The 18,864-nt window shown below is 40.7% G+C and overlaps 1 protein-coding gene across 2 annotated transcripts in view; it reads left to right on the top strand.

Annotated features, from left to right (window-relative positions):
- Positions 1–18,864, top strand: part of LOC101742560 (long-chain-fatty-acid--CoA ligase 5) — an 80,351-nt gene that overhangs the window by 3,910 nt on the left and 57,577 nt on the right. For both annotated transcript variants that reach the window (XM_012695198.4, XM_062675481.1), the window contains exon 2: positions 833–885. In XM_012695198.4, the coding sequence (XP_012550652.2) occupies positions 873–885 (13 nt within the window). In that variant the 5' untranslated portion in view covers positions 833–872. The remainder of the gene's footprint in view (positions 1–832; positions 886–18,864) is intronic.

The raw sequence follows: 18,864 nt of genomic DNA on the forward strand, positions 1-18,864 counted from the left end.
CGCTTGCGACGAAGGGCTCGGCGAGTAATTAAACCCACAGACATAACCCACTGAGTTTCTCGCCGGATCTTCTCAGTGGGTCGCGTTTCCGATCCGGTGGTAGATTCTGCAAAGCAAGGCTCTTGCTAGGGTTCGTGTTAGCAACAACGTCAGGTTTGAGATACGCGAGCTTCACATACCGGTTCGGTGAATCTAGAATAACCTCTCAAGGTTACAAGAAAAGGTAGGAATAAAAGCAACATCTGAGTATGACTCAAAAGAGTAGTGATAGTAATTTTGGTAAAAATAATTAATTATCTGGCAGTTTAATTTTTGTACATTATTCGAAATTGTATAACGTATAAAAATATATGTAAAATTTTGTCATTAGTAAATAATTGTAAGGTAGCGCCCTCTGTGAATTGATATTTTAATTTCACGTATAATCCTAAATTAAAATTCACTACAAGTATACACACGTTAGTATTAAAAAATCTCACAGATGGCGCTGTATTAAATGTATGTATATTTCTGTCTCATTCTTTGCTGGCTTCATCCTCACATTTTTGTATTTGTGTCTCTTACCTGTCGTTTTTTCCGTTGCATCCGGTTTGAAATCACAACGATTCTAAAGAAGTTTTCACTTCAAAAAATTACGTTTTTTTATAATAAAATCTTATGTCCATCAAAACATGAAATAATTACGACATTATAATATTCCGAACGAGAAATAATTATTTGAAGTCATTACAATACGAGCGGTCACTAGTCAAACAATGTTATCTAACTCACAACGTATGGAGGAACATTTTAACAATAAAAATCAAAGTTCATAGATGTGTTTCTGTTGTAGGTTTTAAATCGGTTTGTTTTGGCGTGGAGTATCGACGAACATGATGTCTAAACGTGAGTATTAATTTTTTTTTAATTAAACTTTTAATTAGCTTTAGAATAAGGAATTATGCTCTTAATTTTCTGTTCTCAAGATATATTTACGCTACCCTACAAAAATTAGACGGTAAAATAGAAATGACTGAGCAAATGTAATTAATAGGGTCATAGTCTGATTTACTAATACCGTGGTATATTACTAATACAACATGAATTCTGCTGTCCACCTCGAAATATCGAGGCTTTATACTCTATTCCAATTACGAAGTCCCTTTTAACACTTCTTAGAATGTAACTCTTCACGCTTCACATCATTTGAAATAATAATCATTTTTTGTTCATGGTTGTAAACATTATTTAAAAAATACACAATCAATCTAATCATTATACAATTAATTCACACACACAATAACAAAAGCATTTGTCAAATGGAACTGGAATAGAGTATAGTAATTGTATTGTAGAAGAACTGATCTACCTACCATTCAAACTGGAAGTCATAGTTGCTCTGGGGCAGAATAACCAAGATGGTGGTACCATTGCAGGCGCACCGCCAGTACGCATTATTTATTTATTGTCCGAGTTTGATTATGACTAAACGATATCATATTTGTGTATCATAGTGAAACTTGTTTGATTTACATTACAAAGATTGGTTCTTTGCATTAGTCTACCAATTACGTCGATAGAGAAACAAAATAGTTAAATTATCATTTTCCACTCTGTTTTTCAACCAATTTTTATAAAAAGTAGTTAATGCCTAATTTTAGTGTTACCAAATCATTTTTTTAAAATACTTGTCTTATTCAAAATATGAATATCCTAATAGAAAATGTAATTAATGAAATTTATAATATACTAGCGACCTGCCCTCGCTTCGCTTCGGAAACTGTAATATATTATTGATTTCTCCACTATTTAATGGATGTCATTATACATATAAACCTTCCTCTTCAATCACTCTATCTATTAAAAAAAAACCGCATCAAAATCCGTTGCGTAGTTTTAATGATTTAAGCATACATAGAGACAGACAGATATAGGGACAGAGAAACCGACTTTGTTTTATACTATGTAGTCATTAATCTTTTATCAGTGGTTACGGTCGAATTTAGATCAGTCATACACTAGTATCAATAATTTGTTCCAAGAACGAATGGAAATATAATTCAAATAATGGCATATTTATCGTTGCAGTATTTATTATCTATGCACCCCGTTTCTTACAGAATTGTTGATGTGTTGTAGTTTTAGTAGTCATGGTTATTCGAAATATTGGGTCAGTAATAATTGCAATGAATAAGTTGTATGTTAGGATCATTTAGAATTTAAATGATAGAAAAGGATAGCTTTTACTTTATACGTTCTCTTTATGTACTGATAATTTACGTTATATTCAAAAGATAAAATAATTTGTTTGTGATTTAATACGTTTTCTGATACTTCAAAGTTTTTTTTTTTATTGTTTAGTTGTGTGGACGAGCTCACAGCCCACCTGGTGTTAAGTGGTTACTGGAGCCCATAGACATCTACAACGGCTGCCCTACCCTTCAAACCGAAACGCATTATTGCTTCACAGCAGAAATAGGCCGGGCGGTGGTACCTACCCGCGCGGACTCACAAGAGGTCCTACCACCCGTAATTACGCAAATTATAATTTTGCGGGTTTCACTTTTATTACACGATGTTATTCCTTCACCGTGAAAGTCAATCATGAACATTTGTTGAGTACGTATTTCATTAGAAAAATTGATACCCGCCCGCGGGATTCGAACACTGGTGCATCGCTTCAACACGAATGCACCGGACGTCTTATCGTTTAGGCCACGACGACTTTCTGGCCGCTAATAAACAATTTTACTTAGTGTTTGACTTTTGAATTACATAGTGGTTTAAAGTAATTCGTACATTAATAAAGAAAATATGAATAATCCTATGAATTAAATTGTTGCACTTTTATTTTTAACAAGTATAGAATTTGTAGAAAAAAATTACCTTTACACAAATTCCTTTTTTTTTGTAAGCAGTTTTTGATTAAAATATATTTTGGATGTGTTACATAGGTGGCACTAAAAATTTCGGGAATTAACGAAGTGACACAACATTACTATTTAAAAATGTATTTATTGCTTTTCGAAGTATTCTCCGCGAAATTTGACACATTTTTCCATACGATGGAACCAATCATTCAAGCAACCATTCCATTCGGAAGCTGGGGTCTCCAAAATGGCCGTTTTGTAGGCGTCCACAGCTTCTTCAGGTGATGAAAATCTCTGTCCATGCAATTTATTCTTTATTTTAGGGAAAGTATAGAAATCATTAGGGCTTAGGTCGGGGCTGTACGGCGGATGGTCTAATAACTCTATGTTTTCTTGCTCTAAAAACTCTTTTGTTCTGTGCGCGGTGTGAGAACTCGCATTGTCGTGATGGAGGATGATGCGGCGGTTGCAGTTCTCTTTACGGAGTTCAGAAACGACCTGTGGCAAACAAATGCTAGCATACCATTCTGCATTAACCGTTCTTTGTCCCTCAAGAGGAATAGTCGTAACATGGCCGGTTTTGGAGACAAACGTGGCCACCATTTTTTTTGCAACACTCCGTGAACGAACAATTTTTGTTGGCTTTAACTCATTTTCGAACACCCAAACTCGTGACTGGTTTTTTGTTTCGGGTTCGTACGCGTATATCTAGGATTCGTCACCTACAGCATTTGAGGATCCTGCGTGGAATCTTTCGAGTGTTCTGACGCACCAAGTAACGCGAGCCGCTTTTTGCTCTTCAGAGAGAGAATGCGGTATCCATCGGGAAAACAGCTTTTTTACACCTAAGTAATTGTTCATGCAAGATTATTTGTATTTGACTCATGCCAATGTCTAAAGTTGCCTGAATTTCGCGGTATGTCAAATGTCGATCTTCCTCAATCAGCTTACGCACAGCATCAACGTTTTCTTGGGTGACTGCAGTTTTTGGACGACCTTGACGGGGATCATCACTGAGCTTGACACGTCCACGTTGAAACTCAGCAAACCAACGGTAAATTGTGGTTTTGGATGGGGCTTCATCACCAAATGCAGAAATCATCCGGTCAACACACTGTTTTTGTGTTAAACCACTTCGAAAGTCATAATAAATCATCGCTCTCAAAATTCAAATTTTCTCGAGTCAATTCCATTTTATCAACGACTAAACAAGTTTGACAAAACCTCGTGACAAGACCGAGAATCTTTTTTTAAATACATAAATGGTATTCGATTTTTAAAACCAAGGAGTTTTCAATTAAAAAGATTTTAATATGACAGGAACAGTGGAAATATTCCATTCCCGATACTTTTAGTGCAGCCCTCGTACCTAATGGCAACTAATATCGTTATTATTAGGTGCTGATATAGGTAAATCCGCATATGACAAATTGACTTGTTATCGAAATAATAATAGCACAAATATGGAGTAGGGGAGCTTAAAAAGGTAATAAAAATGCTTATCATCGTATCAGTCATCAATAATATTTACAATATCAGATTGCTTGTCTATGTACTCAAGGATTTATGGTCTGATTTTGTTTTTTTTCGCCATAGAATATATTTTGATATGATCCGATCTAGATAGAGAGAGATGAGCTTCACGGTCCTATTGTATTAGTGGTCGTTTGAGCCCATAAAAATCAGCATGCACGTCACTACTCATTTTGAGGCATGAGGTCATGAAGTCGTCGTGGCTTAAAGGATAAGACGTCAGTTGCATTCGTGTTGAGCGACGTGTTCAAATCCCAGGCGGGTACCAAATTTTTTAATGAAATGCGTACTCAACAAACGTTCACGATTGACTTCCACACTGAAGGAATAGCATCGTGTAATAAAAATGAAAGATAAGCAATAAAAAAAGCCAATTCCGTTGTAGAACGGCTGTATCACCATTCAAATCAGACCCCCTGATTGCTTCTCGGAAAAAATATACAGGAACTTCGGTTCGAACTACCCGTACTCACAATACACCCATAATTACTCAAGTACATGAATTTACAAAAAACGGCTTGTGTTTGGCAATTAGAGGACGCTTAAAAAAAACAAATATAATTATATAATTGTGGGAAGTTCGGTATTTTTTAAGTTAGTTAACACAATGGTGCAGAGTTGTTTTAAAAAAGGCGTCAATGTCAGTGATTGATTGAGATTAGGATTGTACCAAATTTTTTTTAATTAATGATTTTGGTGTTAAAATAAAAATCCACTAGATTTCGGCCTACAGTCCTATGTAAATATTTAGTCAATGGAACTTAGTACATACGATTGCGAAAGATAATTGTATCGAAAACCTGTCATCACAGTGAGTGGTCTGTTGTCGGAACCAGTGACCGAATGAAATTAATTTTTCCAAAAAAACCGGCACGCACGTAATTGACAGGATGGGTACCACGATGGGCTTGTCACTTGTCCTACCCTAAATATATTTTATCGATTTAACATTAAAAAAACACAACAGACAGATTATTATCATTAAGACTTCTAAAATATGTCGAAATATGTATTTCAATATACCAAAAAGCTTAGACCACATCAACGTTCTAATTGTAATTTTTAATTTACTATTAAAAATTTCAATAAATTTTTAAGTGATCATAGTGTAAAGACAAACTTCTGTATCTTAACTAAAGTTAAGGTGTACTATTTATTTAAAGTCGGTAGTATAGTGTTCAGTATTATAATAATATAAATAAATTCACATTGTTTACTTGAGAAGGTTCTCAAACTTTTAAACAACTTTAAACTGTTTCTTTTATTGTTTTTGTTTATTTTTATATTTGTATAATTTAACACATTTTTGTAGACTACAACATTGTAGATCACCACTTTGATAATACCGCTTTGAGATTACCTCTTGAGGTAATGATTTATTTTTTACCACATCACGTCACATTATGAAGTGTATAAGTGTGCATTTGTTTGAGGGTAAAACCGTTGATAGTTCGAACAAGGACTGCAGTGAAATCGATAAATATATGAGGGCGATGCGAAGAAGCATAGGGTCGATGCGGAAAACGAACGATTTATTTTAAGGAGGGGCTCGTCTCGATTTATTTTTCATCCGTAAATGAATTGACTTAGTACGTTATTCAATTACATAATATAATACATACATTTACAAACCGATAAAGGTAAATAAATACATAATATTATTATATTACGTATGATATATTATTACTCATAAATAATATGTTGTTATATTATTATGGTTAAATGTGTTACTCTAATTAACTTAAAGATTTATTCTGTTCTTGTTAGTACTTCAGGGCCCATTATTAACGTAGTATCGCCAGTTTAGGTAATATTCAGATCGCAGCCACCAACTTAGGACAGTGGTTTCGGAAGCGGCGCATTGACATCAACCACACGAAAAGCACAACCGTCGCCCGAAATATGTCTTGTTGGATCCCCTGGATACACTTTTGGTGCTTTTAGGATCGATTACAGTCCTCGTCAAACTCGTCGATTATGACGAAGAGTTCGACAAGCAAAGTAACCCATAGACACAGCCCATTGAGTTTCTCGCCGGATCTTCTCAGTGGGTCGCGATTCCGATCTGGTGGTAGATTCTGCAAAGCACTGCTTTTGCTAGGGCTAGTGTTAGCAAATTCTCTCAGGTTGAGCACGTGAACTCACGTACCCGTCCGGGTGTAGCTGTAATAGCCTCTTTGGCTATCAGCTAATAGTTATGAAAAATAGGTGATATGAAATGGCTAACAATACCCAAGAATCATTTATGATTCTTATAAAATTTTATGCCGAACCAGGAAAAACGTAAATAGTTGCAGTGACGTATTTGTATTAAATATTCCTCGATAGAAAGTGGTGGTGACAACCTAATTCCAGGGGCACAGCTGCATCCCGATTTACCGTAAAGTAATTTAGTTGGTTCTTTAATAAAATTGTTCTCAAAAGTAACTCAATTTCCTCATCGCTATAGGTAGACTACGTCCGATAAATTGAATATTTAATATTTTTTAAATTGTGATTTCTGCGAACAGACTAACCGATGGTTTTTAAAAGCTTTTTTTTTTCTCATTCCTTGATTTGCTTGTTTAACGTTTTAAAACCGTCATAATATAAACACAAAACTCGTTTAACGTTTGTGTCAAACAGAATAATAACTGGGTTTTATTAAAAGTACAATCTAGATAAAATTCCGTTCAAGATTTATCTCAACCACTACTTTATATTTAGACTTAAGTTGCCTACTAACGTAGGTGATGTTTGTTTTCGTGATTGTCCGAATGAGATTGTGGGTCGTTGCACTTTGTGCAATTACAGTGAGAGCGCATCGGCTCTTGCTTACTCGAGGTTTGTGTGTCACACGAACCGGACTTGCGGCCACTGGGTTTAGTTAACTAAGCTTTTGAAACTATTCTAGATATAGACACGACATATTATAAATATGGGGTCATTTTCATTCCGGAGATGTGTAGCCGAGCTCAGTCGACTTGGTGTTGAAAGATCTCCATCTCCTCTTTGCGTCGATAATCCCCAATACTGAAGGTCGTGGCTTCACCGAACAAATATCTCTTGTACTCTTTTGGGCCAGCTCAGTCTATCCGCAGCTGCGTGGATGACATCGCAGACTGGCTGAGGTTGGACTGGTTGAGATGCTATCGGAGCCCATAGTATGAAAGTGGATATTTCGGCCACAAGTCGGAAAGCATGACCACTTGGCGGCTGATATAGGTGAGATGGTGGTAGCTGACCGTGCGGGGGCCTACTGTATGTTCTACAACCAAGAAATCCTGGTCGGCGATTGCAGAAAACTGATAAAACACACAGAGAACGCTGCAGCCGATTCTCCGTTGAATCCTTTAATTGCCTTTGACTACACCCACGGAAAGAAAGATGCTGGTGCTGTCAAGGGCTACGTAACATGAATAGCAAACGTAACTTTCATGATCGTATTAAATGAGACATTACAGAGATAATGCTTCTTGGAAAAAATGTGACAATTTGTAGTGCTGTGACTGACGACCGGTGGGGCACAAAAGTACTGGAGTGGAGACCTCGTACTGGAAGTCGTAATCGATGACCTGGTTAAAGTGGTTGGCAGGGACTGGATGCGAAAGGCAAAAGGCAGAAGAGAATGGGGTGCATTCGAGGAGACCTACACTCAGCGTTGGGTGGACACGGATTGAAGAAGAGAGAGAGAGAGAGGTGCTGTTATGAGTGTAGGATCATCTCGTGTTGCACAGAGCCGACACTTACTGTTCTTGTTATCGGTTTGCTTGACGATTCCCTCACAAGCTAGTCGGCATGTTAATAAATAGAGATTCATTAAATTTCTATTTTATATTTTCACAGAACACAGACAGAAGAAACACAGAAGTGAATTACAAATAGGGTTGGTGCCTTTAGGTTTTAGGAGTTGATGCGTTTGCACCCAGTTTATCCAACTTAAATTTTTTTTTTTACTAGAATTGTTGTTCTTATTTCGCACGAGATTTGGGGTTATCATATTGGTCGGATTTCACTAATTGCATGATTTTAATTGTCTTGAGTTCGGACGCATTTGCCGTGTTTCTCAAATAACTTTAATGAGGTATATTGGAAAGTACATTGAAATGATGTGAAACACATATTTCGCGGCCGACATCAAAAGTTATGAAGTAGCTATAAAATTTCAAAATGTACTATTTAAGTCCACTTTGCACTGTAAAATATACGATCGTGTAGATTGGTTTGTAAAGTGTGCATGATTACTTTAGTGTCGTTTATTTTTGAAAATTAATGCGAACCGAAAAAAAAATACATTATGGATAATCAGCTAAATTTACAAGCTTTAAATATAGTAATATAATTATGCTGTTTATTTTAAGAATACTTTAAATTGGCGGTTATTGATATATTGATATATTTTTCATATGTTTCTATGATGACCTCCAATCCATTTAAAAACATGCAAATGAATAATAGGAAAAAAAAACTATAAAATAGCAACCTACGCGTTATTTTGATGAACTTAATTGAACTTTTTTTCTTTTTAAATGTCCTGCGAACTCTCAATTAAATTTAAGATTTGGAAATTGTATGATAATGATAAGATTATTCTAGTTTTGGTTAATTTTTACTCGTATTTTGTATGGTAATAAAGCATTCGCTAAAATCTCTTTGCTATTAAATTTATAGGAGAATATTTAAACTCGTATCTCTGACACATCGAAACCTCTTCTTAGTAGTAAGCTAAAATGGTGAGATGCAGAGTTCATTGAACCAAACCGTACGGTCCTGCTTCACAACCAAATATTATTGGATAGATAACTGTATAGATTTTTTTATTGCCATCGTAACTAGGTTACGTATCTGAGTCGTGATCAAATGTTTTTTATCTAATTTTAATATGAATCTAGCTTCCGCACATGATTTGGTGGATTTGCTTAGCTTTTTAGTAGCTTACGAATAAGCTATAAAAGATGATTGGAATCGGAGAGAGAATCACGGCAGGAACAAAGCTAGGAGACAAAAAAAATCGACTCCAATTAAATATGAGATTAATCATCAATGTGTAGTTGAAGTCATATCGAATATTCATTATGAAGCATAAATGAAAAAGTACTGGTCAAATCTTGGATAAAATTTAAATAGGACCACATAAGTAGCAGTAGGTATCTGAATACGCTGTTTTTGGATTAAAAATGCTATATAATTATCTTTCAAGCATCATCTCAGATTGCTCGTTCAACATGTACATTAATAATATCCTTCTACTGAATCTATCTAGTTAAAAATTTTTGTGTTCGTAAAAATTGAACGGTCAGGTCAAAGTTCCAATTTTATCGGAATAACAGCTGTCTCACCCTCTAAACCAGGGGCTCCCAAACTTATTTTGTCTACTGCCCACTTTGAGAATAAATTATTTTTTAGCGCCCCCATTTTTTCACCTACCTAAAAACCACTATAGTGAGAGCTCAGTTGGTATTTAAAAGTCCTCCTAGATGACATTAATTATAATCGCCTCCTAAGCCTCTACACGACGCCCCCATATTTTTTTTGAGTCTTTTACCGCCCCCCTTTAGGCCTGTAGCCCACCCTGTTAGGCCCACAAGGGCCGCTTTGGGAAAGGCTGCTTTAAACCAACATATGGCTGCTTCACGGCAGGATTAGGCAATCGTTTGTTGGGTGCGTGCTAATAATGCGGCGTACTAAATGTAACAGTAAAGTCAAAATACTATTTGCTAATTTTTTTATTTACAATGTGGTAACCCTCTCTAAAGTTAACAGTTATAAAGCTCGCATCCGTTTGAAATCGAAGTTAATTTTATTGCAAATTGTAATTACAAGTTGTTACTTGACTTTAATGATGGATTATTTAGTTAAAGATTGGTTTGTATTTGAAATTTCAATCATTGATACGTATGTATATATGTGCTTTTTATGAGTATGTACAGCTTGTTTCAGAGCTGTCAAATAAATCATTTAAATGCGTATTATTATATTTAAATATAAAAGTTTGTGTAAATAAATTAAATAAATGTATGTTCCGATGATTTCGATGATATTTTCAGGAAGACTGTACTGAGACTATTAACTATACTGAGACCTTAGAACTTGTATCTCAAGGTGGGTGGCGCATTGACGTGGTAGATGTCTATGGGCTACAGTAGCCTCATAAGACCAGGTGGGCTGTGAGCTCGTCAACCCATCTAAGCAATAAATAAAAAAAAGGTTTTCACATTACCTACGCCTAATGAATGATGATGAAACAAAAGCCCAATAAAACGTATCTGGTTGACTAGTTCATTTAATAAATGGTTGCCGTATAAATTCGCGTTTAACTGTTAATTTATGTGTTTACAGAGCTAAACATAGGTACCTATAGATGTTTTAAATTATCTCAAGAATCTAATGTGTGTGCAATGAAGTAACAGTTGAAAATGTCATTTCGGATCCTCCCGATCCACTAACGGTACTTTTAGGTACCTCAAGCACCGGTCATTGTTCTCGTCGAAACCGTCGCTTGCGATGAAGGGCTCGACGAGTAAATTAACCCTCAAACACAGCCCACTGAGTTTCTCGCTGGATCTTCTTAGTGGGTCGCGTTTCCGATCCGGTGGTAGATTCTGCGAAGCACGGCTCTTGCTAGGGTTCGTGTTAGCATCGTCGTCCGGTTTGAGACCCGTGAGCTCACCTACATGTTAGGTTGAAGCTGAAATAGCCTTGAGAGGCTATTTCAGCTTCAACCTAACTTTTTTTTTACTTTTTTTTTTAGTAGGTAAAAAAAAAGTTGTCAATATTACATGCGACGTGATTGTGTCCTATATTTTTGACTTGTTCGCGTTGCTAATAGATTGGGCGTTGGTACCTGCCTACGCCGGCCCGCAATGCTTTCTGCCTTCAATACTAAGACAGTTTCACCGATAATACGAACAGTACGAAATATGATATTTAATTAGATTGTTTCCTAGTTTCGGAGTGAATGGTCGTAATAACGCGTAATAAAATTTTATTAAATCATATAGGTAACGTTAATTTACAATCACGTCTTAATCATCGTGGAAACTATAAAATTGTTATTGCGGGGGGAACTCGTACGTTGGAATATTTCTTTTCAAATAACGTTCTGAATTTTTTTTATATACTGTAAGGCAATCCCGAAAAGTAAATAATTTGTTGCTATAACGTAAAATAAATACAAAATCCAAATTGTTGTTGTTGTTGTATTTATTTTATTTTTGTATTCTATGTGAAGTATTATTTTTAATGTAATACGTATGATCTGAAGTATCTGATCATACGTATTACAGTAATATCTGAAGTTAGTGAAAAAATAGAAAAATAAAAAATGTATGGTATAGGTAAGCAGAGTAGTTGTCGGTTTAGTAATTAAAATATTCGTGAACTTATAACTAAGCTGTGTTAAGTCTAGTCTGGGGTAGCCTCCCGTTTGTTAAAGATGACAGGCACCGCACCTAAGGTGATTTTATTTAATATATGTACATACATTGCGTCTGGTTCTCATGTGCGGTAATGCCATTAAAATGTAACGATTTTAGCAAACGGTTTATAAATGCTTAATACAAAAATATTCGGGTTAATAATGTGCTTAATTAGATATCACCAAACATTAAACGAAATGCAACGTGAAATTCTGGATTATTTTTTTGAGACATTTTAAAACGGACGATCGGATAATAATGCATTTAAAGCTTACGTATTGTAATAAAAACGATATCACTTATTCGTTCTAGAGAGACTATCACATACACCGCTTAGTTCGACAATCAAAGAACGTACAATGGTCAATAATGCTGCTTTTGTTCATTCAGCGTGATGTAGGTCAGAAGCCATCAAATAACTGCTCATGACATAAAACAACGTGCAAGTTCAATCAATACTTTGGCATCGCGTGTCCATTACACAGACTACAAGCTTTATTAGCAGACGGGACACTTAGTTGTTAATTGGTTCTTTGTGCAACGAACGCTTTCAAGTTTCATTAAATGATTTTATTTATCATCTTTATTTGCATTTGTGGAAATGTATAATATATTCAATTATATACTTAAGGAACAATTTTTTTTTAATATTTTTTAGTTTCTTTATGTTATCAACGTTCTGTTGTAATTTAAAGCGAGTTTTGTTTTAAGCTTATTTTAAAATCATGTATGACGCACGCGTCTTACGTTACGTCTTTTGTTAAAATGTTTTTCTTTTTTACCTACCTGATTAATTGCTAGAAGCCTCGAGAGTCTATTCTGAATTCGTCGTATTCAATGGACGAGCTAATGGGTCCAAGCCCGATATAGTTTGCCAACTACTTGCCTTACCTTAATCCATAGACACAGCCCACTGAGTTTCTCGCCGGATCTTCTCAGTGGGTCGCGTTTCCGATCCGGTGGTAGATTCTGCGAAACACTGCTGTTGCTAGGGTCAGTGTTAGCATCACTCCGGTTTGAGCCCCGTGAGCTCACCTACTAGTTAAGGTTACGCTGAAATAGCCTCTTAAGGCTATCAGCTTAGGTAGGGAAAAAAAACCTTAGCTTGCCAGTGCTTCTCTGAATCTACCATCGGATCGTAATCGTATGTTGAATTCGGAAAGTTTTCCATTCAACCTTATCTAGTGTGCCTATGATGTAGGGTATCGTCGAAGAGGATCACGCTTCAAAACTACGATAGCGATAATTTTTGGTAATGGCATAAAAAAAGTCGTTTTCTCTGTCCCTATATCCCTAAGTATGCTTAAATCTTTAAAACTACGCAACGGATTTTGATGCGGTTTTTTTTAATAGATAGAGTGATTGAAGAGGAAGGTTTGTATGTGTAATAACATCCATTATATAGTGGAGAAATCAATAATAAATTACAGTTTCCGAAGCGAAGCGAGGGCGGGTCGCTAGTTTTTGGTATAAAATAGTACATACATACTCAATGGTAATTAGACTGATTTAAGCAGAAGAAGAATATAAGAGATTACGATTTGTTTCAATTTTCCTCGTGAGCTGTGCCCAGTCTTCGAACTCCTAAATCAATGACGGAGCGTAGGCGCAGCTGGCTTCATCTTTTTTTTTTTTTTTTTTTTTTTTATGATTGAAAGTTTACTGGTGGCCCGAAGGCCTTTCCAGTTTCACCAGGACAGGTGGGCGAGCAAAGGCTCAGCCAAGAGGGGTGGGATTTGCTAACAACTGCCCGAGCGCCTCCGAAGGAGACCTAACAACTCAAGAGCAATTGTTTCGCGAATGAATCTACTACCGGATCGGAATCGCGACCCGCTGAGAAGATCCGGCGAGAAACTCAGCGGGCTGATGCATGGGTTAGGTTGCACGTCGACCTCTTTGTCGAGTTCGACGAGTACGGTTACCGGGGTCCCTAAGCCTGCCCCTAGTATTAGAGCTGAAGGCATCTAATGCAAAGGTTATTGGATCTGATGGATCCGTAAGGACGTGTCTAGGGCGTCGACGGTGACTGGCTCCTGCATGATCAGGATTCGGGGAGTAGTCAGCGGCGGCAACGATAAGGCGATTATCATGACGCATAGCCTTATCGAAGTATCGTTCCGACGCTGACTTCATGTATTTCCGAATTGATTCGAGGCCCAGGTCGTCGTGTAGGTCAACGTTCCTCACGAACCACGGAGCCCCGACAGCTAACCTGCAAAAGCGGGATTGTAGGGATTGGAGGGTGTCTATGTGTGTGCGGGCCGCGTGAGCGAACACCACACTCGCGTAAGTCATGACGGGCCTTATGCAAGTTTTGTAAAGTGTCACCTTGTTCCGAAGGGACATTTTACTCCGCTTACAGATCATGGGGTAGAGTCTACCGAGAATAAACGCGGCACGGTCACGGACTGATTTTATATGCGGGCGGAATGTCATCGATGCATCCAGGGTAACGCCCAGGTACTTGACCTTCCTGGCCCAGGGTATGGGTTGTCTAAAGAGAGTAATCGGGGGTGTGAGATTCCTCCTCCTAATCCGGGAGGAAATCCGTGTGGAGCTTCCCCTCTGAAATAGCACCGCAGTACTTTTCGCTGGGTTGATGTCTATGCGCCATTTTCGGAACCACTGTCCTAGGGCTAGGGCTGCGCTCTGAAGCTTCTTCGCGATTAGGGACTTATTTCTACTAGAATAGTAAACAGTCGTGTCGTCGGCGAATAAAGCTAAATGGGTCGGCGGCGACCGGGGAATATCGTTGACGAATAAGCTAAATAGAAGGGGTGAGAGGACAGAGCCTTGCGGGACTCCAGCTGTGAGAGGTCGTGGGGAGGAGCGGGTTCCCTCGACTCGATATCGAAAAGAGCGGTTCGACAAGAAGTCCCGTATGATGAGCACGAGACTATCCGGCACGCCCATGTTGAATAGTTTGAAAATCAAACCATTGTGCCAGACTTTGTCGAACGCTTTTGCGACGTCGAAGAAGAGAGCTCCCGTGTATAACGGTTTTGGTCGATTAAGCCCCACAAGAATGTGCTCCGTGAGGCGGTGCACCTGTTGAACGCATGAGTGATTTGTACGGAATCCGAATTGTTCATCGATGAGAATGCCCTTGGATGAGACGAAGTCTCTGAGGCGTTTGTAGAGCAGACGCTCATACAGTTTGCCTAGAGACATGAGGAGGCTAATCGGGCGGTAGCTCGTCGGATGATTTTTTGGTTTACCGGGTTTATGTATGCCGATAACGTCCGCTTCTTTCCACACCGCGGGAAAGATACAGTTTGCCATAGCGGCATTGAAAATAGATGCCAACATCACGATGAGTTGGACGGGTAGAAGTTTAATAACGCGGTTAGATATACCGTCGGAACCGGGAGCCTTGCGAGGACGTAGGTCTTTGATCAAGTCTTTAACTTCTATCGGGGTGACGGGTGGTAACGCATCCGATGGTGGCAAGGAGGCTCTGCGTTCTACCTCACTGTCTACTAATTCTACATGAACAGGGTCCACGGATTGAGTGCTGGGCGTACACTGGGTTTGCAATGTATCGGCCAGCAGCTCTGCTTTTTCGTCATCATCGAACGCCGCGAGTCGGCCTGAGGGGCCTACGAGGGGGGGCATAGTTACTACCGTATCCGATTTGAGAGTACGAGCTAAGCGGTAGTAAGACCTTTGGGAGGGCGCGAGTCCTTCTAAGAAATCAGACCATCTGGCATCTCGGACTTCGGCGATGCGAGACTTTACGTCGCGTTGTAGGGCACGCATTCGAATACGATTTTCCGCGGTAGGATACCTGTCGTAGGCGCGTATCGAGGCGTTCTTAGCTCTAAGGAGTTCCCTAATATCGTCGGACAATTTGAAGCGGTGAAGGAAGTCCTCCGCTACAACTTGTTTCGATGACCTATCTAATGTCGAGGTGATGTGTGACGTTAAGATGTCTATGGCTTCAGCGGTATCCTGAGGAGACGGGGTAGAGTCCGGGTTAAACGGGAGGGATGGTGGATCAGATTCAGCCAGGCTGATGCCCAGCGTGTGCCAATCCACCACAGTCCTCGTGACGGGAACGGAGTCGGGAGCGCGACCGAGCTTCATAACGACGGGACGGTGGTCTGAATCTAACTCTGAAACTACTTCGATCGAGTGTAAGCTCAGAGTTACGTTTTTTAATAATGCTATGTCGAGTATATCCGGGCGATGCGCGATATTTAGCGGGTAGTGAGTCGGTGTTAGCGGAGCGACGATATCGAAGGCGAGATCATCGACTAACGCGTCAAGCCGCCTGCCATTCGGGGTTGTGGTGTGTGAGTTCCACCTGATGTGTTTACAATTTAGGTCGCCCGCCAGAATGACAGAGCTCCCCATGCCGAGCAGCGCCTCGATATCACTGCTTAGAACGATCTTATCCGGTGGAAGATAAACGGACGCGATAACGATCGGCGCGTGTCCCGTCAGTGAGATTCGGCACACTGATGCTTCGATATTAGCGAGCGCGGGAGGATCGAGCGGGACGCAATGCAGGGCTCTTCTATAGTAAATGACGGTACCACCACCACGAGCAGAGAGCCTGTCGTTCCTGACCATGTTATAGTTCGCGATTTTAGGGTCACGGCGCGCGGGCTTAAGTAGGGTCTCCTGCACTAAAAAGATATCAATTTGATGGTCACGCAAAAAGTCAGAAACCTGATCACGTTGATTTGCGAGACCGTAAGCGTTAAAAAATCCTATCGTTACGGATAGGGGCTTTATTCTACTTATATACGCCATTGATTACCGGCGGAGTGAGGGGAGGACGTACGTATTTAATGACGCGTATACGTCGGCGTATTCTTGCACAACGGCGATAAAGTGTTGTGCAGTGGAGGCAGCGCGAATGGCGTCGCCCAAAGCGTTAACGCGCTCAAAGTTGATCGACTGAAAGAAGTCGATCGCTAAAGCGAGATTGTCGGACGCGGTCGGAGGGCAAGTCGCGGGAGAGGGACGAGTTGCGGGGGCGGGACGAATCGCGGAGGAGGGAGTTGTAACCGTGTTCGTGTACGGCAGCGGTTTCGCCCAAGCGGAGACACTGGGCACCGGCGCCGGAACGAACGCTGGCTTAGCCTGCGACACAGAGGGTGCCGAGGCTTTGATGTCTGGGCCGGAAGCTCGGAGGCGGTTTTGGCGGGCGACGCGGCGATTTATTTTCGGGGCTCGGGGGCATCCGCGGTAATTTGCGGGGTGACCCTGTGTACGACACAGGACGCAGCTAGGCGGTTCCGTCGCGGTTTTTTGATCGCGAGTGCAGAGGGCCGTGGCGTGATCTCCTAAACACTTGACGCATCGGGGGCGCGCGTGACAGTTACGGGAAGAATGCCCGTATAATTGGCAGTTATGGCACTGGCTAGGTGTGCCTTTCTTGTGTGGGGTTTCGACGGCGATTCCGGAAAGGCTACAGACCGTTCGGATGTTGAATATTTGCTTACCCTCGGGGGTAGGCTGGAGGGCGACGAGAACCATGTTATATGGCTCCCTTCCGCGACCTGTGTGCATGCGGTGTACGGAGTTAACCGGTAGGCCTTGTTCGAGAAGGTCGGCCTTGACTAGCTCGGCATCCAACTCTTTAGGGATGCCACGTATGACGGCACGGAGTTCGCGCTCCTCCTGGAGCGTATACGTGTGAAAACTTATACGCTCCTTACGGAGGTAAGAAGAGAGGGCCCTATGGTCGTCGGGTGTTCGAACCTTAATTTGAATGCCGTTCGCGAGGTTACGGGCATTCGTGAAGTTGATATTTTTGGCCTTAAGGGCCAGGGAAACTCGATCCCAAGCTGCCTTCTCTTGGAGGATTACCGGGGGAGGGGTCTGGGTTTTATTTTGTGCCACCGGACGCGGCGACGGAGTGGCACGGGCTGGAGGCGCAACGGGAGTCTGAGGGCGGGGGCGCGACGCGTTCGCGGCTTTGCTAATTTTAGCGGCCGCGGGAGCTCGAGACTCCGCGGCACGCTTCTTACCCTTTTGTACCAGGGTGAATCCATCCGTCGATGAGGCGGGAGCGAGGTCGACCTCCATCTCCGAGTCAGAGTCGGAGGACGAGGAGGCGGGCGCAGGTGACCTACGAGCAGGTGTTTTGGAGGGCACGACGGAGGCTGCGGATGATCGCGCTGCTGGAACGGTGGCCACGGCGGACGACGCAGCAGTTTTACTCGCCAGTATAGGCGACGCGGGAACGGCAGGCACGACGGAGGCTGCGGTGCTCGATGCAGAAGCTTTGCACGCAGGTACAGGCGACGCAGGAGCAGCGAGCTCGACGGAGTCCACGAGAGGGCTCGCGGTGTGATCGGCCTTGAAGGCCAGAAACTCTGAGGCGAGCTGTGGGTGGCGAAGTCGGAGGAATTCCGCGAATACAGCGTCCATGATCGCTGAGTGCCCAGGTGGGGCGGCCCCGGGTCTTGAAAACACTCGCCTTGCGGCGAGGCCCCAACTTCTCGGCCCTGAGCGGTTCTATTGAACACAGATGGCGATGCGGCACGATTACTACAGGACAAAGAAAAAACACAACAAAACGGAAATAACAAAAAGAAACAGAACAATTAAACACTTCCAGGAAAACAGTTTGTCGGCAGATGTACCATGAACACAGAAACAACAAAAGGAAACAAAACAAATAAAAACTTCCAGAAAGAGCACTTAGTCGGCAGATGTACCACAAACACAGGCCGCGCGAACAATGGCCGGGCTAACAAAAGCCGGGCGAACAAAGACCGGGCGATCGAGTGGTCGATGAGCACGTCCGCACGTGACGGGTGCCTCTATCGGAATGCGGCTTCATCTGCTGTTGTACCGTTAGTCGACACAGTAACCCCAAACAGGAGATTAATATAACCTGAGTGTACAACGCGCACGAGACAGATGCAGGAGGGCACGAATTCAAATGTCATAACTATGCGTTAAATTAATAATTATTATACCCATACCTATGAAATATGGATGATATTTTTTGTGTTTATAACTTAAACTGTAATATAAAACGATATGTAATAGTAAAATAGTATTAAGTACGGGAATGACGGAAAACATTTGCAAATTGTGTTCATATTTCATGCCTTTTTTTATTT

This window comes from Bombyx mori, chromosome 3 (assembly GCF_030269925.1).
Source record: "Bombyx mori chromosome 3, ASM3026992v2".
Lineage (NCBI taxonomy): Eukaryota > Metazoa > Arthropoda > Insecta > Lepidoptera > Bombycidae > Bombyx > Bombyx mori.